Source organism: Phascolarctos cinereus, unplaced genomic scaffold (genome assembly GCF_003287225.1).
Source record: "Phascolarctos cinereus isolate Bilbo 61053 unplaced genomic scaffold, phaCin_HiC Scaffold_4;HRSCAF=312, whole genome shotgun sequence".
Taxonomy (NCBI): Eukaryota; Metazoa; Chordata; class Mammalia; order Diprotodontia; family Phascolarctidae; genus Phascolarctos; species Phascolarctos cinereus.
Window position 1 is genome coordinate 14343724 of NW_027555847.1, and position 23581 is coordinate 14367304.

At 47.4% G+C, this 23581-nt stretch overlaps 1 protein-coding gene across 4 annotated transcripts in view; it reads right to left on the bottom strand.

Annotated features, from left to right (window-relative positions):
- ARHGEF3 (Rho guanine nucleotide exchange factor 3) overlaps positions 1-23581 on the bottom strand; it is a 296463-nt gene that overhangs the window by 36012 nt on the left and 236870 nt on the right. For all 4 annotated transcript variants that reach the window (XM_020970560.2, XM_020970561.2, XM_020970564.2 and 1 more), the window contains one exon: positions 13300-13407. In XM_020970560.2, coding sequence (XP_020826219.1) covers positions 13300-13407 — 108 coding nt within the window. The remainder of the gene's footprint in view (positions 1-13299; positions 13408-23581) is intronic.

Genomic DNA, 23581 nt, shown 5'->3' on the forward strand with positions numbered 1-23581 from the left:
TATGCCTAGAAATTGAGGTAATGCCCATCAACTGGAGAATGGCTGAACAAATTGTGGTATATGAATGTAATGGAATACTATTGTGATGATGAGCAAGGCAGACTTCAGAAAAACATGGAAAGACTTGTATGGACTGATGCTGAGTGAAGTGAGCAGAACCAGGAGAATGTTGTACACAGTAACAGCCACACTGTGAGATGAATAACATTGATAGACTTAGCCCTTCCCAACAATGCAAGGATCTAAGAAAGGTCTCATAATGGAAAATGCTATCCACATTCAAAGAAAGAACTATGGAGTTTGAATGCAGATTGAAGCATACTATTTGCTATTTTTTTTCTTCTGTTTTGTTTTGTTTCTCTTTCTTGTGGTTCCTCCTATTGGTTCTAATTCTTCCTTACAACATCACTAACGTGTCTTGGGGAGAGAGGGGGAGAAAATTTAAAACTCAAAAGCTTATGGAAGTAAATGTTGAAAACTAAAAGTGAATATAATTTTTAAAAAAATCCTATAAGACACTTTGAAAGATGTGGGGGGGAAAAAAGTGTCAGAGGAATTCTTTATTTGCATTTGTGTTATTTCCCCATGTCTTCCCCAACTCTGACCCCTTTCAAGCAGATTTTAAAAAGAGTAAGCAAACCATTTGGCAGCTCAGAGTGGAACAAGGAATCAGGGTAGCTGTAGTCAGGACTCCAGTCTGTACTGGAAGATCTTGAGAAGGCTGGACCCACGAGTCATACTTCGAGATACATTGCTGCAGCTAACCTTCAGCAAACCTGCCTCTTTTAGCCACTCTAAAGAAAGCTTTGGAGTGGCTCATAATTCTGCCACCTCATGTTTCCCACCAGGGAAACACAATGAGGAAGGGGAGAAAAGCCTACTTATGTAGGGGCAGAGGGAAAATGTGTCTCTAAGTCACCCAAAACAGAACTAGAAACTGAGAGGGCAAGTGAAACATATATTTAGCACCTTTTTCAGTCACGTTTGACTCTTTGTGACCCCATTTGGGTCTGGAGTGGTTTGCCATTTCCTCCTCCTCCACTAAACTGAGGCAAACAGTTCAGTGACTTGTCCAGGGTCATGTAAGCTTGTGTCTGAGGCCAGATGTGAACATATCCCCTGCTCAAAAAACTTCAAGAATGTATGGAGGGGACTGGGCCTGCCCATCTTGCGCAAGCTAGGAGGGAAGTGGTCACTCACGGGCCTAATGTCATTACTGATTGTGCGGCGTGGAAGTTCTGACCTGAGCTGGCTCTCCCCTCCCTAGGCAGCCCATGTCTCTCTGCTCTCCAGGGGCTCGCCATATCAGTGCTGAACAAAAGTGATCCCCACCCGCCTTGGCCCTTCCAACAGCAGGGATCAGGGCTGTGCAACCACCTTCATGTCTGGCCCCCTCAACCACTCGTCATTGTTCCTAGACATACAGTAACGTCCCAACTCTTGAGCACGGCCTTCGAGGTCACTGGCTGCCAGGCTCCACCACAGCTTTATGGATTTTTCCTCAAGCTCCCACCAAACAAAGCTATATAATATGGTCCCATTCCCCAAGCTTCCCATTTCCACATCTTCTCTCTCTCTCATCTCCACCTGTCTGAAGTTTCAAGGTTCAGCTCCAAACCTGCTCCATTCCTAGAACTTCATCCCCAACACACTGTAAAATGAAGAGAACAATCTCTTCCTTTGAGCTGCCTCATCTTACACGGCCAGTGTGATGCAATCAAGAGTACTGACGCAGGAGTGGAATGGAAGGTCTGCCACCCTAGAATTTGGTTTCAGAGCATGTGGGTTCAAGTCCTTACTTGGCTACATTACCTTGGACAAGTTTCTTCCCTTCTCTGGGACTCAGGGGTGAGGGCTAAAGGTCCCTATAACTCACAAACCCAGGATGCATCTCTCTGGACCTCAGTATTCTATCTGCCAAATGAAGGGGAAAGAGTAGGGGGTGCCTGAGGTCCCATCCAGGGCTGACCCTTCTAATTCAGCAACTGTTTATCTTTTATGTTCTCCCCTCAGTGCCTAGCACGGGGCGTCACACAGAGCAGAACACCCAATGACTAGAAAATGGTACAGAAATGGCACTATAAAGTGGTCTAAACAAACATGAATCAATACAGATGGGGAAAGGCTAAATTCTGGAGGATTAATGTAGGACTTGTCAGAATCAAAGGCCTGGAAAGACCCAGTCAAGGAGGCATCTGCAGAGACACAGACTTCAGAGGCTTAGAGCCAGAAAAGGACCTCAGAGGTCAAGTTCAACTCTCATTTTTACTGATGAGGAAAATGAAGCAGTTAAGTGCCTTACCCAGGGTCACACAGTTAAGAAGTGTCTGAGGCAGGATTTGAACCCAGGTTTTCCTGATTCCAAGTCCAGGGACCTCTCCACTACACTCCCCAACCTAACCGCTTCCTGCAATCTGGAAAGAGTCTCTGAAAGAAAGGCTGAATAAAATAAATACTCCATTCAACCTAGGGAGAAACATGAGAAACAAGATTAAAGGCTGTCTTTTGGGCAGCAGCTTCCAGACGTTCCCTTGGTGACGGAGGATGGTCTAGCTGAGAAGAGACTCTTCCTAGGCCCACAGAGCCCAGAATTCTAGGGCTGGGAAGAACCTTCCCCGATGCCTGGTCTAACCCTGGGGCCCAGAGAGGGGCAGGCTCCTGCTCAAGGTCACACAGCATGTCAGTGGCCAGGGCTTCTTCCTCTGCCTCCCCCATTCTACAGGGAGTCCTTCTCAATCCCCCTTAATTCTAGCGTTAATCACTTCCTATTTATCCTAGCCACAGCCTGTTTGTGCAAGATTGTTTGCACTTTGTCTCCCTCATTAGACTGTGAGCTCCTTGAGGGCAGGGATGGCCTGTCACTTTCTTTGTATCCCCAAGGCTTCACACACTGCCTGGCACACAGCAGGTGCTTAATAAATGCTTATCGACAGGAGCCTGGTATTTGTCCTTTCTTTTAAATAAAGCTTGACACTTATTACTTGCTGGTAGAAAGGCCCAGGGCTCTTTCCCATGCTAATGTTCCTGTCACACAGCCTGGCACTCGCTCTCTGATTCAATGAGCATTTATTAAGTGCACACATGCACAGAGCTCTTAATTAGATCATCATGCTGTTTCCTCATTGTTCAATGGCTGGATGGAAAATCCCTTGGTTTCACAGAGAGGAATGAAAAAGCAGGCAAGCATTTTTATGCACCTGCTATGTGCCAGGCACAGTACAGGGCTCTGGAGATGATACAAAAAGGACAGCCCCTGCCCTCCAACGGGTTCTACTTCATTGGAGGAGATGACACACACACACATAAGTATATACCAAATATAGGAGAAGTAAATACGAAGTAGATGCTGGGCACAGGAGCTGGGGATGGGGGCATTAGGAAAGGCCTAGAAAGTCAGGGCTTGAGCCAAACTTTGATGGAAACTACAGCTTTGTTTTTCTTTCTCCTAGGCAATGGGGGTTAAGTGACTTGCCCAGGGTCACACAGCTAGTTAATGTCATGTGTTGTGTGTCTGAGAATGGATTTGAACTCAGGTCCTCCTGACTCCAAGGCCGCAGCTCCATCTACTATGCCACCTAGCTGCTCTGAAACTACAGTTTTTAAGAAGCAGAGGTGAGGAGAGGCAGGCATTGGGCAGGGGACACACAGCCAGAGATGGGGGATGAAGAGCTGTACAGGAGGAATAGTGAGGAAGGTAGTCAGTGGAGTGTGTGAGGGGCAGTCATGATAACCCCAGAAGGGAAAAGAGGGGCCGAGCTGTGAAAAGCCTGAAATTCCAAATGGAAGAGGAGCTCATGGTTGATCCTAGAGCCCCCAGGGAGTCACTGGAGTTCACTGAGCAGGGAGTGACGCGGTGAGGAAATATCTCTTTGTAGCTGAGTGGAGGGAGGAGTGGAGAAACGTGAGGCAGGCAGATACCAGTGGCTCCTGGTGCTGAGGCGAGAGAAGGGGACACATCCCAGAGCTACTGTGGAAGTAGAACTGACAATACTTGGTGACTGATTAGGTATCTGGGGGGAGGGAGAGTGAGGAGTCCAGAGAGAGGTATGGGTGGCAGTGGATAGAGAGCTGGGCCTGCAGTCAGGAAGACCTGAATTCAAATCCTGCCTCAGACACTTACAAGTTGTATGACCTTGGGCAAGTCACTTTAAAAAAATCTGTTTGCCTCAGTTTCCTCATCTGTCAAATGAGGATAATAGAACCTACCTCTTAGGATCGGTGTGATGAGAATAAATGTAAAGGCTCCTCAAACCTTGAGTTACTCTGAAAGTTGGACCCTAGAAAATGAAGGTGCCCTATGCAGAAATAAGGACATTCAGAAAAGGCTGAGTCTGAGGGAAAGGAGAGTGATTCGGTTTATGAGCTGCTAAGTGTGAGGTGCTTAGAAGTGTCCAGGGGGCAGCTGGTGATGTGGGACCTGGCCGACAGCTTCTGCACGGAGATGATTTCATCAGTAAGCTGTGGCTGCTTCCTGATTATGAGATTACAGAGAGAAGAGAGGCCAAGACGGAGCTTGGGGGCCACCCACATCCTTCCCCAGTCTCAGCATCCTCCTTTTTTGGTTGCAGGGACTTGGGTCCATGAGTGATCGTGACAACAAAAGAAAGCTAAGAACTAACAACAAATGCTCATTTTACTTTTATTGTATTTCAGGATTTGCTCTGTTCTACAACTGGTTTTGTTTGGGGGAAAATAAATGAACTTTTTCTTAAAAAGAACTGAGTTTTAGGAAACTGACTTCAATTGAAATTTGCTGAGAGGACTCCATGCAAATTAGACGTGAATCCTTCCCAGACACCCCTGGTTCTAGCCACATCCTCCCCACCTGCCGGGCCCCGCCAGAGTCCTGCCCTGTCCAGGAGGCCTCCCCTGACCAGCACCTGGATCTCCTCCTCCTCCTTCTCCCTCCAGAACTTCTTCCCAGTTCCCACAATCACAGGCTGCAATTCAGCTCTCCAATCTGACAATCATCACTAAGTGGCCTTATGCACAGGGTAGTTACTTACCTTGTCAGACTGGTCCCTACCTGCTCACCATCTTGTCCCTTAGCTAGATGGACAACGCCTCAGTTGTGGGGTCCATGTTGTCTCTCTCCTCTTACAGTTCTTGCCATGCCTGGGACAGGGCTAAGTGCACCTGTATTGGCTGAACAAATACAGGGCCTTGTGCAAAATCCCCTTGGATCGACTCTGACATACAGTGTGTCATATGGAAGATTTTAAGCAGATTCTGAGTCAGAGACAGTTACTGTCCTTGAGCTCCGATAAGAGTCCTCCTTTTCAAGGAAGGGAATAAGACGTCTGATTTAAGGCAGTAATTTTGAGGGTACGAAGCTCACTGCTTTTTTGGAAAGATTCTGGGCAAAGGAAGGGAAAAAGGCCCCTTGGCCCCTGTATCACCTTCCTCTTATCGCCTGCTTTGTCACCACGTTCTTCATCTCCCCCCATCTGTAGAGGGAAGGGAGTGGACCCTCTCCAACCCATCACCACCCGCCCCTTCCTGCCTTTCCACTTTTCTCACACTTCATTTCCACCGCAGGACCTTGGCTGTTCTTAACCTCACACGCTGGTCTTTCCCCCAGCCCTCACAGACCACTCTTCATCTTCTGCCTCCATCCCTTTGCCCTGACTGTCAAGCATGCCCAGAATGCTTTTTCTCTTTCTCTCTGTCCACTGGCTTCCCTCAGGGCTCAGAGGTCAACTCCCACGTTCTTCAAGACGACTTTGCCAGTGAAGGGACTGGGGTCTATGCTCACACAGCCAGCAAATATGAAAGGTGGCATTTGGACTCCTCCTCAACACCAAACCCACCAATCTGCTGCTTGGGGAGGGAGCAGAGTCAGGATTCACACTCAGGCCTTGACTCCAAAGGGAGCACACTGCCTCCCGTGGTTACGGTGTTCCAAATAGAAATATTTCATTTCCACTATCCCGATGAACGGACAGGTGACGAAATCATAAAATGAGAAGGGTTTATTAAGGAGGGAGAGAAACGTGACCACGCGCTGGGATTCAGGAGATCAAGCAGGGCCCAGACAGGCAGGTTTGTCTTCCAGACACACACACACACACACACACACACACACACACACACACACACCCCAAGAAGAAAGGCCTGAATGAGGTCATCACAACTGGAGCATTACAGAGCAGGAGCCAGCCTCGGTTTCACATGCAGCCGCAGAATCGGTAGTCTGAGCCTCCGATGAGAACAACAGCTGTGCACAGCTGTGATGGGGGATCGGGGGAAAACGTCAATGCACTCTCTTCCCCGCACACAACTGGAACGAATGCAGGTCTTCTTTCAGGGCTGGGCCAGATTTCCCTTGCGAGCAGACCAAGTCGGGGATGGAGGCACCTCGGCTGGCTCCGGATCGAGAGCTGACGCAGGGGAGGCTGGGCAGGCCTTCCCATCCCCCATTCCTGCCAGTGCCGCCCTCGTGGGAGGGGGCAGCAGCTCTCTGAACAAGAAGACCACCAGCAAGGGAAAAGCCTGGACAACCTTGATTGCCCACGGCCTCCTCCCCAGGCAGGGACACCACTGTGAACCATCACAGACTGATGAATGACATCGAGCTCCCTCCAGATGCATTCCCTTGCCTAAAGAAAACGCACCAGAGCTAAGTACACGTGTTAGGCATGCAACAGCATTTCTGAGCTTCAGAGGAAGAAGCTCTTCCATCCAAGGGCCAGAGAAATGGCTCTGAGACAAGGACAGGCGAACCATGAGGGAACTCTTTTCAGTATCATCTCATGGCGCGGCGGAAGGAGTATGGCTAGGGAATCTGAGGGCTGGGGTTCAAATCCTGCCTCGGTGTGATCTTGGGGACGTGGCTTGACTTCTCTGGGTGTTAGACCAGACGGTCTTTTGGAGGTATCTTCAGGCACTAGGTCTGCGACCCTATGACACCATACTGATACATTCAGCCAATCTCTCCCCTCTGTTTGAGTTCAATAGCCACAATCGTCCCTTCTTCAGAGCGTCCTCCCAGGATCACAAACTTGCCGTATCTAACTCCTCCCTCCTCCTAGAATGTCTATTTCTGTTGAAGACAGAATGCGCTGGCTGACCCGCCCTGGGAGGGCTCTCTATCCCAGTGAGCCACAGGTCTGGTTCCTATACTTACACACGTAGCTGTTGTCTCCCTCAACAGAACAGAAGCGTCTGGAAGAGAAGAATGTCTCTTTTTTGGGGGTATGGGGAGGGTTATCACTCCAGCACATAGTAGGTGCTTAATTTGTATTTGTGTTCCCAGTGCCAGGCCCATAGAAGGCACTTAAAAATGCTTATGGATTAACTGATGGCCAGACTGGTCTTTGTGATGTAAAGAAAGGCTCCTAGGATCACATCCCCGCTCCCAGAAACCTCAATGGCTCGCCATTGCCGATCGAATAAGCAATACCATTCTTCCTAAGGCCCACCTGGCACCAGCCAGCCTTCCTCGCCTTGTCTCATGGCTTCTGTCCCTTCTCCCAGCTGTGCCCTCTCCTGCCCCCTCGATCCCCTCCCTCCTCTTCCAGCTGCCTTAGGTCAGGCCTACATCTGTAGTTTATCTTGCATCCTTCCCCTGCTCTTTATTAATCCTGTGGGGACTAATCCTGGTACAGAGCTCTCATCACCACGTGCCCCGACGACCGAGGGAGCCTCCTGCAGTGTGTGTCAGTGCAGAGGGCACTGACTTGGGAGTCAAAGGAGCTGGGTGCGAATCCAGGTGCCAAGTCTCTTTACTTCTACTGCCCTCAGGTTCCTGATCTGTAAAGATGGTGGGGTGGGGGGCTGGACTCAATGACCCCAAATAAAGGTCTTTTCTAGTTCTAAATCCCTTATACTCTGACAGTCTGTAAGATCTTGACTGGCTCTACATACAATCCTAAGACCCTGAGGCCTCCCTTTTCAATGGCCCCTTCACACATCACTGTCACATTCATCATCCCTATGGTCAGGTCACATCTCTGCTCTGCCCAGGAATCTTTAGCAGCTCTCTGATGCTTACCAAACTCCAAACTTTGCCTGACATTCAAGGCTCTTCACAATTTCAAGATACCCAACCCTCCCAGCCCTATAATCACAGATTAATGGACCTTGACCAGCACTACGCTTTATCCAAATATGCCTTTTGCTCCTGGTATTTCCCTGTGCCTGACATGCTCTTTCTCCATCCACTACACTACTACCTTTCAAGCTCAGCTCAAATGCCTCCTCCTCCATGGAGTCTTCCTTGATTTTCCCCTACCACCCAATCCCTGCCAGGCAGGAAGGACCCCTTTCAACCTTGCAACTCAAAAGTTAAGCTTGTTCTGCTCTTCTCTAACTCATTTATTATGTCTTATAATTAACTGCCAACATATCACATCTTACAATATGAGCTGCATGAGGGCAGGGACCATATTTTATTTATATTTATATCTCTCCAGCATAGGGGGTGTACTACACACATGTGCGTAATTCATATGTAGCTTTTAAAAACAGAATAAACTCTGTTTACCCCAGATATGAAAAACTACACCCCATCTTCCACGCCACTTAATTTCCTGCAAGTGCCCAGATGAGGAAAAAGGCAATGTAAATGTTTCACAGACCCTCGGAGGCCATCCTGTCCAGCCTTCAGCCTCCTATAACACATCCACTCACTGGTTTTGTCCACAAAGACGCTCCAGACACTACATCAAAAGCCCTACTAAAATTCAGGCAAACTGTTATCAGCAGCAGGCCCATAAGGGAACGATGCTGTCATCTGAGCGACCTTCTATTAATGACACCATACCTGATCTCATAATTCAGATAATTTAATAATAACTTAATAGCCTAAGACTGCATGAAGACTTTTGGGATACACGGAATTTTCCAACAAGCCTTTTCTGGGAGTTCTCTATATTTTTGTCAGGAATCACCTCAACTCTCTGAACATCTGTCTCCACATCTGTAAAATGAAGAGGCTGATTGGATGGCCTTTTTTTTTTTTAAATTAAGGTTTTATAATGAGCTTTGCTGCATTTTTTTTTTGTAGTTTAGGTAATTGGAAAAAGGCTTTTGAAACAAGCCTCATTTGCTCTATATCTACAGATCGCTTTACTTTCTTGAAAACATCCATTGGCTGAATGAAGAAAACCTTACCTATTATCACAGTAACAAAGGGCTTCTTTGAGTCATGGGTCATGCTGCCCAGTATTTATATGAGACACAAATAATTGCTCCTTTCCCAAGAGTTTAAACATTAAGGCAATGACAAACCTGAGAAGTCCTTCGCAGCACAAGCCTAGCAGCCTACTGGGTTGAAGCCTATAATTGGCAAACTCCTCTTGCTTTCCTTTTCGGAAGAACAGCCCACAAAGCCTTATTCAGTGTCCAGGCACCTTTCCTCCACAAAGACTGGGCTCAGCCAGGCCGGCCACCGTCTTTAAGTGCCTCAGCAGCATGCACTGAGTCTTGGAGTGGTGATCTGAATTCCTCCAGGGCCTGAAGGAGCTGTCTGCCTAGGCACCTTGGGGGGGAAATCCCTTGATCTCTGAGCTGTTCCTCCCAGTCCAAAGATCACATTGGTGGGCAGAGAAAATACAAACGAGATAAAAGTGGGGAACAGGGTCCATCTCATCATCTGCTGTTATCCTCCTACACTGTGAGCAGGCCTTCACCCATCTTTTGCTTTCCTCTTTTCTGTGATACATCAAAAAAGTCACTTGGGGGATGTTTGGACCATTACCACCAGCTTCAGCTCATTCCATGTTTGAATTCCTGCTCTTTTAACTTTTTATTTGGGAGGTGGGGATGCTGCAGACTTGTGATTTTATGGGTGTAGAGAATTCCTAATGAAGAAATTGTTGTTCTATCATTTCCATCGTGTCTGACTCTTCGTGACTCCATTTGGGGTTTTCTTGGCAAAGATACTAAAACGGTTTGCCTTTTCCTTCTCCACCTCATTTTACAGATGAGGAAACTGAGGCAAACAAGGTGAAGTAAGACTTGCCCAGGGTCACACAGCTAGCCTTGCTTCCACCTTATAACAGCCAGATAGTATTGATACAGTATTTTAAGACTTATAAAGACCTTTACGTAAATAATCTCTTCTGATCCTTATAACAACCCTGTGGTTAGATGCTATTATCATCTCCATTTTACAGATGAGGACGCTGAGGCAAACAGAGGTTAAATGACTAGCCCAGGGTCACACAGCTATTAAGTGTCTAGTGTCCCCTCAAAGTTCTAAGCCACGGGATCCCAGCTTCCCTTTCTCTGGACCTGTTCCCAAGCCCACAGTGCACGGCTGCCCTCGTGCCCTGTTCTCCCATGAATTTCAAGCGGACCAATTACTTGAACACAAAGTTCCTATTCCTTCCCCTGCAACCAAACTTGCCCCCTGTTAGTCCACCTCTGACCATCTATATGGTCACATTAACGCGAGCCCAGGAACCTGAAGACTGGAAGAAATTAAGCCAGGCCTGAAAGACATGATGAAATATGCAGTGCCGGAGGCCTTAGGAGCCCATTTATTAAGCTGGAGTGAGACTGGAAAGCTAGTCTGAAGCTCTGAAGGCAGCCGGCAGCGTCTGGACAGCAGAGGCCAAGGCCGGGAAGGAAGGAAAGTTCCAGAAAGCCCCCTACATCAGGAATCTTCCTAGACCAATAAATAACAAGATGTACTGTGGAAATAACGTCCCAAGCCACGCCGGTTCTCCATCGCCCGTCCTTCCTACCTCCTTGGCTGAGATCTGGACTCAGCCTCAGGAGCCTCTCTGGGATGGAAGAGGCGCGATTTCACCTTGCCCAGAACCCCACCTGGTCTCACTACCTGGCCACCACCCTAGGAGGAGAACCCCTGCCCTCCACTGGGACACAACAGGGACCATCCTACTTGTATCTGTATCTACTGCATTCAGCACAGCACCTGGTACAGAGTACGCATTTAATAAATGCTCCCTCCTTAGGGCTAGCTAGGTGGTGCAATGGTTAGGGCACCGGCCCTAGAGTCAGGAGGACCTGAGTTCAAATCTGGCCTCAGACACACAACACTCACTAACTGTGTGATTCTGAGCGAGTCACTTAACCCCAATTGCCTCACCAAAAATATTTTTATAAATAAATAAATGCTCCCTCCTCCTCCTTTCTCTCTCTGTCTCTCTCTCTCAATCTGTCTGTCCATCCATCTATCTGTGCAGGGCAGCTAGGTGGCTCAGTGGATAGAGTGCTGGGCCTAGAGTCAGGAAGACCTGAGTTCAAAACCAGCCTCAGCCACTTACTAGCTGCGTGACCTTGGGTAAATCACTTCACCCTGTTTGCCTCAGTTTCCTCATCTGTAAAATGAGTTGGAGAAGGAAATGGCATACCACTACACCACTCTGGTATTTTTGCCAAGAAAACCCCAGAAGGGATCCCCAGAGTCAGACACAATTGAAATGACTGAATAACAACACCTCTCTATCCATCTCCTGCACAGCTGGCCTTCTCTAGGGCTCAAAACTCGTAGCAACGTCATGAGGCAGAAAAATTTGAGGGTACGAAGGACCCCCGACTGAAACACAAGTTTGTATAGTTTGGGCCCTCATTTCCCGCTCCTTTCATCCTGGACTTTGATCAAGAAAAAGGGTATTCATAAATCCATATTTGGGCTCTAGCAAAGCCTGACGTTCTTTGAAGATGTTTTTAAAGAGCGAGCATTTAATTGCTTACCGCATCTGCTACTCCCAAGAGCTGACCCTTTGATCCGTCAGGGACGCGCTACGATGAAGCATGATTAACATGATGACGCGTCTGGAGATCCGGCACTCGCGGGGTGCAGAGTGCTGCCCCCTCACACTGCTGTGACAGATGCCACCACTTCCTAAGGCCAGCTACACGAGAACACTGCACTTCTCTCTTTTTAATCCATTCCCTACCTAGTGGTCGAGAATATGGGGCTGACCTTGGAGCCAAGAAAAACCGGGTGTAAACCCCATCTTTGACACTAGCTGTAGACCGCAGTCAAGACAACTGGTGCCCTGAGTGTCTGCTTCCTCACCTGCAAAACTGAGGTGATAACACTCAGGCTAACCACTTCACAGTGCCATGGGTGAGGATCGAGTGATATACAGGAAAACAAAATAGAAGGGCTTAATGGGTGCAGCGGACAGAACCAGGAAGACCAGAATTCAAATCTTGCTACAGATAATAACCAGCTGTGTGACCCTCGGCAAGTTATTTGATCCCTGGCTGCCTCAGTTTCCTCATTTGTAAAATAAGGATGCTAGAAGCGCCTACTTCCCAGGACTGTTGTGAAGGTCATATGAGATAGCGTATATAAGATGTTTTGCAAACTTAAAACACTATATAGATGCTATTTCTAATTATTACTAATCATAAAACGTTTGGTGAACTGAATTGAATTGACATGATGTGTAAGGTATTATTAATATGTAACATTTCTTATTCTATAAGGTTTGCAGTCACAATCTGGGTCCAAATTCCAACTACTACAAGCAGTGAGGTGGTGATGTGCTGAGCCTCAAGTCAGGAAGACCTGAGTTCAAATCAAGTCTCAGATACTCACTGGCTGTGGGACCCTGGGCAAATCACAAAACTCCTGTCTGCCTCAGTGTCTCCAACTGTAAAATGGGCATAACAATACTACCTACCTCCCAAGATCAAATGACATAATATTTGTGAAGCTTTTAGCATATTGCCTGGCATATAACAGGTGCTTAATAAGTGTTTGTTTCCATTCCTCCTTCCTACTAGCTATTTCATCACAGACAAATCACTTAACCCCTTTGACCACTGGTTTCTTCCTCCACAAAATGGGGAGAACCATTTTGAAACCTCTATTTTCTAAGTTGTTGAGAAGGCCAAATGAAAACAAGGTCTGTCAATGCTATATAAATGTGAGTTGTGATTAGAGCTCTCTTAGATGGAGCTGGGATAGAAATGGCTCTAAGATGAAGTGCAATCTTGTTATTATTCTTTTAAAATTCTTTTAGAGGACTCTTAGCATTATTTTATCACTACAAAAATGTATGGCCATTTGTGGGTCAGAGTCATTGGTACAAGGAAATCTTGGGTGTGGAAACTCCCTTTACTAAAGCAGGTCAGCATCCTTTCTCCAGGACATGTTAAGTGATGGCCAGTAGATGTCAGAGGGCACACTTGAACCCAGACCTTCCTGCTTTTAAGGCTGGCTCTCTTTACTATGCCAAAATGCCCCTCCAGCTCATCTCTGCCAAAGGAAAAAGGCCACCACTCCAGGGAAGAACCTTAGAGCACTGGACAGAATCAAGGGTCCATCTGACATGCAGCTGGACAGCAAACCCCAACGAAAGGGGCGCTCCTTACCTGCAGAGTCTGACTGAATCGCTTCAGGGGAGTGGTCTTCACAGGAGGGATGAGGTTCGCCAGCGAAGTGACTCTGGACAGGGGCTTGACCCTCTTGTTACTCGGCTCCTGTGGGTTTCAAAGCAAACAATGAGAAAGGTCACTTTGCAGCTATTGACATCATGTGACCATCTGCTGCTGCTCATTCGCTCTCCCAGACCATGGGCCCATCTGCTATGCAGCACAAACACTCCTGGCCACCAGGGACTGAACCCTCGCCCACCTGGACGCAAAAGAGAAGGAAGGAGGATGCTTGTCGCTGGCTGCATGCTGGGGGACGCTGCTTCGGGGCTCCCCATAGCTCTAATGGCTCTGATTCTCAAGTTCCCACTTACACATGGCCCCTGGGAGTATTCCCCTCCCCAATCCCCCCCAAAGAGCCGTCTCCTGCTCTTATCCAATGACCTTGTCAGGAAAAGAAACCACAGCTCTTGTGTTTTGATTTTTAGAAACCTTGTTCCCATCCCTGAGCTTATTCTATATTCCTTTCTCGTGTTTTATTTTTCAAAGAACTTGCATTTTTCTCCCTGAAGTCACTAAAGGGAAAACAAATGAACTTGCTAGGCTCTTAATGCCTTTCTCTCTGTCTCTCTGTCTCTCTGTCTCTCTGTCTCTCTCTCTCTCTCTCTCTCTCTCTCCCCCCTTAGATATAAACATAACATTCACAAATGATAAATTAACCACAAAAAGAAAACTATTATAGAGAGGAAACCAACAATGCCATGTTTTGTGAAACCACGACGTTGTGAAAACACTTTCCCAACCAATCCATTTGCCAGCCTGAAAGTAACCCCCCAACAAGGCTGCTTCCTCCCCCCAGTGACGCTGCAGACAACACCAACAACAGTAAAATGCTCAGGAAGGAAACGTTTTAGAAGCACAAAGACACTAGTTACCCTGGTCTTCCTAACCTCCATCTGACACTGCGTGGACCATGGACAGCACATGGAGAAGGCAGCTGGGGACACAGAGAGCGCCAGACTCGCCCGGCCTCAGCCAACATCCCCGCCTTCCCAGCCGAGTCCAGAGCGGCTCATCTCTCTTTCTCAGCCATGCTTCCAAAGTTCCTTGAGTCTGCCCTTGAACTCGAGCTCCCGAAGCAAATCCGGCTGCCAGCCTCTCCTGCCATTCAATCCTCAGGCACGGCTCCGAGGTGAGGGGCCTCCTTCCCAACACAGCCCTGTCGGCATCTTCCCCTGGGATTTAGGAAAACCGACCCCACGGGTGTCACCGGAAACTTCTCGGTTTGTATGAGCGGTCGGGCGACTTTCCATGAGCAAAACCCAACGACAACGAACAGGCTGGGCTGCTTGGGGGGCGGGGGGACAGCAGGCAGGAAACCAGACCTGTGTCTCAGGGAGCCCAGCGCCAGGAGGCTGACGCGGGACGTCCCAGCTGGCGAGACATCACCTTCAAGAATCTCGGCGCCTTACAAAAAACCAGGCACTCAGAATCCACCTCCGAGTAGCTTCTCTCCAGTCGCCCGGCTTCCCAAAGCAGGGGATTCGTCCTTTTCTTCCAACGTCAATGCGGCGCACACATGCACTGACTGAGCCTTCGGAGTCTCCACCGTTCATTCTCCTCTAAACGATTCTGGCTCCAAACATCAGGGCTGCAGAGTGACTCTCCTCTGACACAGGCTGCCTCCCTCCCCTCCCCGCTACCCCCCCTCCTTCTCCTTTCTTCCCTTGTCCCTCCTTTGCCCTTTTCTCTTCCCTCTCTCCCCCCTTCTCCCTCTCTCAGTCTCTCCAATTCTCTGCTATTCTGCAGTGGGGGGACCTAGAAGTTCCTGGAGAGGAACCTAGGGTCAGAGCTGGCCCCATTCCCTCCAGATGGGCCTCCGTCTGCCACCAATGCCTGGCAGAGGAGTGGGGTGGGGGCATCTCAGATATTGTTTCCATCTAGAACCAGGTAAGGCAAAGGGTAAACGTGGGGTGGGCGCTCCTGCTCGACAGAAAAGCGCGTGCTTGTGTGTGTGTGTGTGTGTGTGTGTGTGTGTGTGTGTGTGTGTGTGTGAGTGTGTGTCTGGGATCGTACAGGGAAGACGCAGCACTCCACGAGCTCCCACTCAGTCGTGGAATCTCATCGCTGTCATCTTTTCTAAGGTTCTCTTGGTGTTGGCTGCACACTATGCATGACGTGGCCCGGCTGGCACTTGGTTTTCTCCCCAGCTAATGCCACAAAAGAAGTGCACAAACACCACACCCTGTTAGGCGGGGGTGCTAATTATACTTCAATTAAAACCACTCTCCAGGGGATACCTGTGCAGATGGATGTCGGTCTGCTTTGATAGGCTGGCATTGCCAGTTAACAGTCTGGACGGCCAGAAGGCTGTGCGAAGGGACCTCAGTGCCACTATTTGCTATGATGATGACTCCATAAAGAGGCAGGTGCCAGGCCAGATCCAGAGAAGGGAAGACAGGGCACCTAGATGGTGCAGTGGATAGAGTACTAGCCCTGGATTCAGGAGGACCTGAGTTCAAATCCGACCTCAAACACATAACACATGCTAGCTGTGTGACCCTGGGCAAGTCACTTAATCCCACTGCCTAGCCAAAAGACAAAAAAAAAAAAAAGAGAAGGGAAGACAGTGTGCTTGGGTCTGGGGGTGACCCACGTGAAGGACATTTCTAGAGGAATGTTCTCCTCAGCATGTCTACAGTGACATTTCTGTGTTATCTAGAGCAGTACTTCAGGGACAGTGCTTCTCTCCTCAGGATGAGCGCACCCCAGAATAGACCCCACCTCAGCACTGGGGGAGTCCTCATAATTTCCCATGAGATGTTGGAAAACAACCTTTGGGGTAAAATTCAGTCTGAAAACCCTGCCCCTGTCTAACAGGAGCAGAGCAAGGTGATGGCCAATTAAGCACTTTTGTTTTCCCGAAGTGGCAGGCCTGCTCTTCCATGACCTGCAGTACACCCAGAATGAGCCAGAGAAAATGGACTCGTCACAATTGTCAGAAGGATGATGAGGACGAAGAAGGGAGGAAATGGGGGAAAGGAAAGCCAAGTCTGGGGCCAGATTATTGGCTGTGTGACCTAGGGCAAGTTCCTTCCCCTCTCTGGGCCTCAGAAAGGGAGGTACTAGCTCTTCTCTGATGCCTGTTCCAGCTATAGGTATGTGATCCTACTTAGTGATTTATCTCTAGTTACACAGCTAGTCTAATCGGAGGCAAGATCTGAACTCAGGTCTTCCTTTCTACAAATCTGACACTTTATCCATTGTTTAGTGGAAAGAACACTAGATTTGGAGTCTGGGGACCTGGGTTCAAACCCCAGCTCTACCACTGGCAAGTCACTTCCCCTCTCTGGGACTCAGTTTCCCTCTTTGTAAATAAGGATTTTGGACTCAATGATCTCTAAGGTCCCTTCCAGTTCTAGACATAAGCTCTCATGATCCATCACCGTATTTATGTGGACGTACCACTGCACAGTTTATACCATAAAGTATTTTCCCAGTCTTCACCTGGCTGGTGATGACCCAAACTGAATTACTGTGGTGTTATCTCTCACTGCTGTCTCCTCCTCTAGGTCTGGGTCCCATCAGAATCCCATCTAAACCAGCTCATGGACCTGCCCTGGTTTAGAGGCAGTACTCCATGTGAGCGCTAACCCCCAAGCTGGGGATTGGGCAGGCAAGCGTCAGGAACTCTGTGATATACCAGGATGTCCCTTTATAAATGCTATGGTTGTGACCCCTTCTGGACAGCTAAGTACTGCCACGGGGGCAGAGATTTATTGTTTCATAAGTGATGTTAGGAGGGGGAGGAAACTTCCATGAAGGAAGTAAACTGGAATTTGAAAATGTCTCCTAGTTAAGTGAAGTGCAGGGCCCAGAGGGCTAACTTCCAATGTAAACACACACACACACACTCATTTAAATATGTATTGTATATTTAAAGCACACATACATGCATACACTAAAGCAAGGAATAGACATTTAAATTTAAAAATAAAAAATATATAGGTATGAACATTATATTTCCTACAGATGCAGTGATTTAGATTTTAATACATAGAAAAGATAGAAAGGAAGGATGGGAGGAAGGAAAGTAAAGAAAAAAGTAAGGAAGAAAGAAGGAAGGAAGAAAAGGAAGAAAGAAGGGAGGAAGGGAAGGAAGGGAGAGAGGAAGGGAAGTAAAGAAGAAAGGAAGGAAAAAGGAAGGAAAAAGAAAGAATAAAGAAGAAAAGAATTAAAGGAAAAAAGGAAGACATGGATTTCCCATCATATTGAGCTTATATGATTTGTTATTCTTTACAAAATGTTCCTACCCACAGCTACCCCTAGAAAACTCCTCCCCAGTCCCCACCCGCAGGTGCAAAGCCATATACTTTGTTCTTCTAGCCAGAAGGGTCTTGGGGTGCAAGCGGGAAGGCGTCTTTCCGCTCTTACAACTTAACAGACGTACTATATTTTAAAATGATGAAAAGCACATGTTTGGGGGTGGCCTAGAGCTGGCTCCACCCAATTCCACTCTGACACCCATAAGAGGCTCAGTGCCTCCATGACCTCTGTTCAGCCTATGGGCAGCACCAACAGGGTAGGCAGGGCACAGAAGGTTGGCACTAGGCAGCATAGGGCAGCTCTGTCAGGCAATGCCTGAGAAGCAAGTGCAAGCCAAAGCAAAGCCTCTCAAAGGTTCTGCAAGGACCAAAATATTGACAAGTTCAACCTTCCCTTTCCCAGAGCACTGACCCAATGCAGCTGGTCTTTCAGCAGCAGATGACTTGGGCTCTCCCTATCACCCAAGATAAATCCATGGATGTGTTTTCGTCTTCATCAAGCTTGGTTGGGAAAACCACAACTCAATAACTGTGTGTGAGGTGCGTTGGCTTTTTGGGTTTTTTTAGTCAGTAAAGGAAACTTTTTGTACATAGCTGTTGCATATTGTCTCCCCCATTAGATCTCAGTCTCCTTGAGGGCAGGGACTACATTTTTTAAAAGAATTGTTGTTTAGTTTTGTTTTTGTCTTTGATTCCCCAATGGCCATCATCCACCTAGATATGTCCAGCACGTAATAGGTACTTAATAAATGCTTGTTGACTGTTGACTGACTTAAAGAGCATCTTACTAAGACCTCCAAAAAACATGTTTCTCTTTTTTTCCTATTAATTTGGGAGGGGAGAGATAAAAAACACAATCCTCTCAGAATTCCTGCACGGCCCAATCTCAGGACCTCTGGATGTGGTCTTGACCAAAGCACAGTGTGGTCCGTCATATAAAGCTGATGGTGGTGGAGACTGTTACCACCTGGCTTAGAGGCTAATCATTGTATCAAGCTTTTCCTGCTTGTAGGGGATATAATTCCACCTGTAGAATATAGGAATCCATGCAATAACCAGCTATATTTCACAGATCGCACTGGAAAACAACAATTAGAATTGGACCATAAGGGTCATCTTGTCCAAACCTATGCCTAAGAATTTCAATTCAATTCAGCCAACATTGAAGTCCCCGTTATGTGCAAGACAAAATTTCCCTGTATTGACTTTGAATGCATTTTGTATGTACTAATATGTGGACTTATTGTCTTCCCCAATCGAATTTGAGTTCCTTGTGGACAGGGACTGTTTCATCTATGGCCAGTGTCTAGCTATGCTTAAATACTCACTACCTAAAAAACAAAAACACAGCCAGTGGGAGAGAAGCCCCTCCTCCTGAAGTAGCCCATTCCAACTCCAGACAGCTGTCCCTGTTACTTTTGTTGTATCACAGCCTAAAACAGCTTCTTTGTGACTCCTAGCTAGCTCTGCCTCATGGGCCCCCAAAATGGACCCACCTCCAGCCTTCTCTTCCACAGACTTAACATCCCCCACTCCTCATCCTGACTTTCATGGGGCACAGCTGTCACCATCTTGGTTGCTTTCTGGCTTGTCAATGTCTTTTCTCAAATACGGCATCCAGAACCAATACATTATTCTAGAAGTGGCCTGACAAAGGCAGAGAGTGCTAGAACATCACAATCTTGCTCCTGGAAGCCATGCCTAAGACGTAGGAGTTTTCTCAGCTGTCAGATCATACTGTTGATTCCTACTGAGATTGCGGTCCACCAGATTCCCCAGACTTTTTTCAGAAGACTTGCTGTCCAGCCATCACTCCTCCATTGACTGAGTTTTATTGCACTCATCTACACCTTGACTACACTAACCTAAGCACCACCCAAACTTTCTCCAGTTACAAACATCCATGAAGAGGAGCGCATAACTCCACAAACTCCACTTTGATGAGCAAGAGGTCACCCCAAAGTTATTTGGGGAGTCTCTCCCCATTAATAGACAGTTTTCAGGTAACCTTTCCTGGACTTAGAGGAAAAAGATCTCCAGGAGACTCATGTCAGTCACTCATCTGAGACCACAGATGGAAAATGTACACGATGAAAACATCTGTTAAGTACCACATTTTAATAACTTTCCATTCACACAGAACATCATCCACGAGGAGCCCAATGAGACAAGACTAGGAGAGAAAGGCCAGTCTGATTTCCTCCAGCCGCACTGAATTAATGTATAAGAATGAGAACTCCCTTCAGGTCAGACATTAGACCCTGGATGTCAGATGGACTGAAACCCCATTTCATTCTATCGATCTGGTTTTTTCATCCTCTCTCACTCAAAAAGAATATCCCCTGCCTTCTAATTACCACATGCCAAGAGGTAAAACACTCTAATAAAGGTCAACTTTGTGAAAATGTGTTTAATAGGAATGTATATGTAGAGCCTATATCAGATTGCACATGTCTTGGGGAAGGGGGAGGGGAAGGACAGAGGGGGAGAAAATTTAAAACTCAAAAGCTTATGGAAGTGAATGCAGAAAACTAAAAATAAATAAATAAAAATCTTAAAAAGGTCAACTTTTATCTTTAGGGGGAAAGTGTGTGTGGTTGTGTGTGTGTATACCCTTATACTAAAGTCCTACTCATTGCAGGTAGGACGTGAGCCTGGTTCTTGAAACGTGCCTGCCAAAAACCAGGAGGGAAAGGTTTCAAGGACTCCATCCATCACCCCAACACCAACCAGCCCCTCTTAGTTTTGGATGGCACATTTCCAAATGCTAAGCCTTAATAGGACAACTTCTAGCTACCTCACCTCACCTCCTAAGGCACGGGGGTGTAGGCTGCCCTGGAGGAGAGGCCACTCCTAAGGATGAAATCAGGGCACTGAAGGGCATACCCCGCCCTGATGCCGGCCTCACTGTAGCCCTGTCCTGAATGCCCTTGGAATCTCAGAGGCTCTACCTGCTGAGCACAGATCTCAAACAGGAATGGCATGGCTTGGCAAAGCCTTCATAAATGTCAGCTAGTATTTTATTATTACTCTTATTAGAATTACAGAGATAGTCAAACAACAACAAAGATTTTCTAAAATGTGCCCCTTCACTATCTCAGCCTGCGAAGGATCAGCCTAGTTAATTTCTGAGAGAAAATCAAAAGGAGATGAAAGGTATTAGGGAAGGGGGAAAGGATCAGGGGCTCATAAAATGTTGGTTTTTAAAAAACGAATTTGAATAATTGCATTTCCTGTATTTGATTTTATGCATTTAAAGCCATGATTCTCAGAAGGGGGTCAGTAGCCCCACAAAGGTTAGGTATCTGAGGCCTGGAGGGTTTGCAAAGCTCTGTGGATTGAAGGAAGGACCTCAGATAAAGATCACAGATCCTCAGTTAGAAGCACCAGATAAACCACCCCCAGAAAGTTCCCCTCAGATTAGATTTCCCCGCATATCCTCTGACAGACGACCTGCCCAACAATTCTTTCTACTCTAATGTATAATTTAAAATGGCTTTTTTTTCCTGCAACTTTTCCATCACAAAACCCCCACTGGATTATTTTGATTCAACCCACCAAGGGCTTAGTAAGTGCCAGTCACCGTGCTCAGCCCTGGGGTGCAAGGACAAAAAAAAAAACCCCAAATGGTGGACTGCCTTCATAAGGGACATTCTAGCTGAGGAAAGACCCTATACAGGTGAGTCAAAAACAAAAAAAATCAACACAACATAAAGCCCAAGTCATTGGTGGGAGACACAAGGATGGGGAGACCAGATCTCACGCTGTCTCAGTGCCCCGGGATGGACAAGCTGATTTTAGCATTATTTAGTGAAGAGGCACTGGAGAGAATTCAGCTCCACTGCCCCCATTCCTAATACATCCAGTGTTTGTATCCCATCCTGGGCAGAGACAGGTGACCTAGAACACGAGCTGATATCTCTACAGACCGTCAAAGTTTGCAAAGCTCTGGCTATATGTTATCTTATCAGAGCCCAGCAACAAGCCCCCTTCCTAGCCCCAGGAGGGTATTAACTGCTGTTATCACCCAGCCTATTTTACAGGTGTACAAAATGAGGCTACAGATGGGGGAGCCCCCAGGCCTGGCCTGCGGCAGGGGCACTCGCCTCTCTTTGCCCAGGGCCTGCTAATGGTGCTGTCCAGGCAGGTTTTGGGTCAGAAGCCAGCAGGAAAGCACTCCTGAGGGAACCCAGGCTGATGAGGACTGTTTGCTCTGTGCAACTCAAGGATCCCACAAACAAACCAAGCCGACGGAAGAAGCCAGCCTTTGTCCTCTGAAGGGTAGCTTCTGAGCTTCAGCCCAGCACCCGCGTGGCAGCCAAGGGCTTTGCAGGCACAGTGCAGGACCGAGCAAACAAGCCAGGGGCCACCCCAGAGGTCATCGTTACCTTTGGCTCGGTTACACCTCTCAGCCCAGGGTGTTCCTCCCGAGAAAGACGACCTGGTGCTTCTGAGTGGATTTCATTTTCCTCCGTGGAAATATTGCCTTTCCAGCAGAAAATGGACAGGACCTAAGATCAGGATGGGCAGGGCTGGAGCTTCAGAAATGCTGGTTGCTTGAAAAACTCCCCGTTCTTTTACACCTTAATTAAGGAGAGTCATTAAGGAGAGCCTGGACTCATGAAATTCACTATTAATTCGAGGCTTCTTCCCCAGCAGTTTGCCTCATGGATTGTCTAACTTGGACGTAGCCATGCTAGCCCATGGTAATTATTGCTTCCTTTTCTAAATTTTTGTAAGTCATACCTTTAATGATACATTCCATTAGACTGTAAGCTCCTCGAGGGCAGGGACCGTCTTTTGCCTCTTTTTGCATCCCCAGCACTTAGCAGATTGCCTGGCACATAGTAGGTCCAATATAAATGCTAGCTATTATCATTTTTATGCTTATTATTCTACAGATGGCCTTAGCCAGGCCAGTCCTCCAGGTATGGTTACTCTTTCCTCCCAATACCCAACCCCAACCCCTATGCCCTTCATCTGTCTCCACTCATGAGGAAGTGCTGACCAGTCTGGCCATCTCTGAAAGATCAATGACCCCTGACCCAAAAGACCAAAAGTTCTTTAGATTAGAAAAAAAAATGTTTACCAAGAAGATCTGCACTGTCTCCTCCCAAATCCCGGCTATTCCTTCCCTCTTCTAGACCTAATACCTTCGCTCTAGGCATGGCCCTTACTCATTTGGCTAAGTGAAAACCAGTATTTGCCAGCAGAGACAAATGAGCACAGAAAAGAAACCCAAGAATAGATCAGAATTCATCTGTATTCTTTGGTTCATAGATATAGAGCTGTAAGGACCTTTAGAGGTCTCAGTTAGTCCAACCCCTTCATTTTATAGATGAAGAAACCGAGGCACGTTGAGGTTAAGTGACTTACTCAACGTCAAATGGGGAGTCAGCAGAAGGGCCGAGGCTCAAAGGCGGATGCTGTGGTTCCAAATTCAGCACCCTTTCCACTGGGCCATGTGGCCGCCCTTTTCTTCAGGGGTGGATTAACTTCCTTGATGTCCTAAGCTTGCTTCACTGCTCGGGGGTCCATGCAATGACCCAACCCTAGCACGGACAACAGGACTGAGCTGGTGGCTCTTACAACTTATCAGATCCCTCCAAAGTGGAAGGGCCCTACAAGAGAGGGGGGAGATGGATTCACACCACCCGGTATATTCCAGAGCGACCACTGATGGTCTGCAGCCTATCTAAAGCTTCTAATACTGTGCCACACCACCTCGTTTCCAAGGTCTAGCTCAGCTGAATTTATATCATCTTTACTCTTTGTACCATCCCCTCAACTGTATTATCTTCCCAGCACTTCTAAAATCAAGCTAAGAATTTTCCTGGTCCCAGGACACCAGTAATGTCCAAGGGTCTGGCCAACACAAACACACACACACACACACATACACACACACACACACACACACACACACTCGAATGGACTCAGTAAAATATGGATGTCTC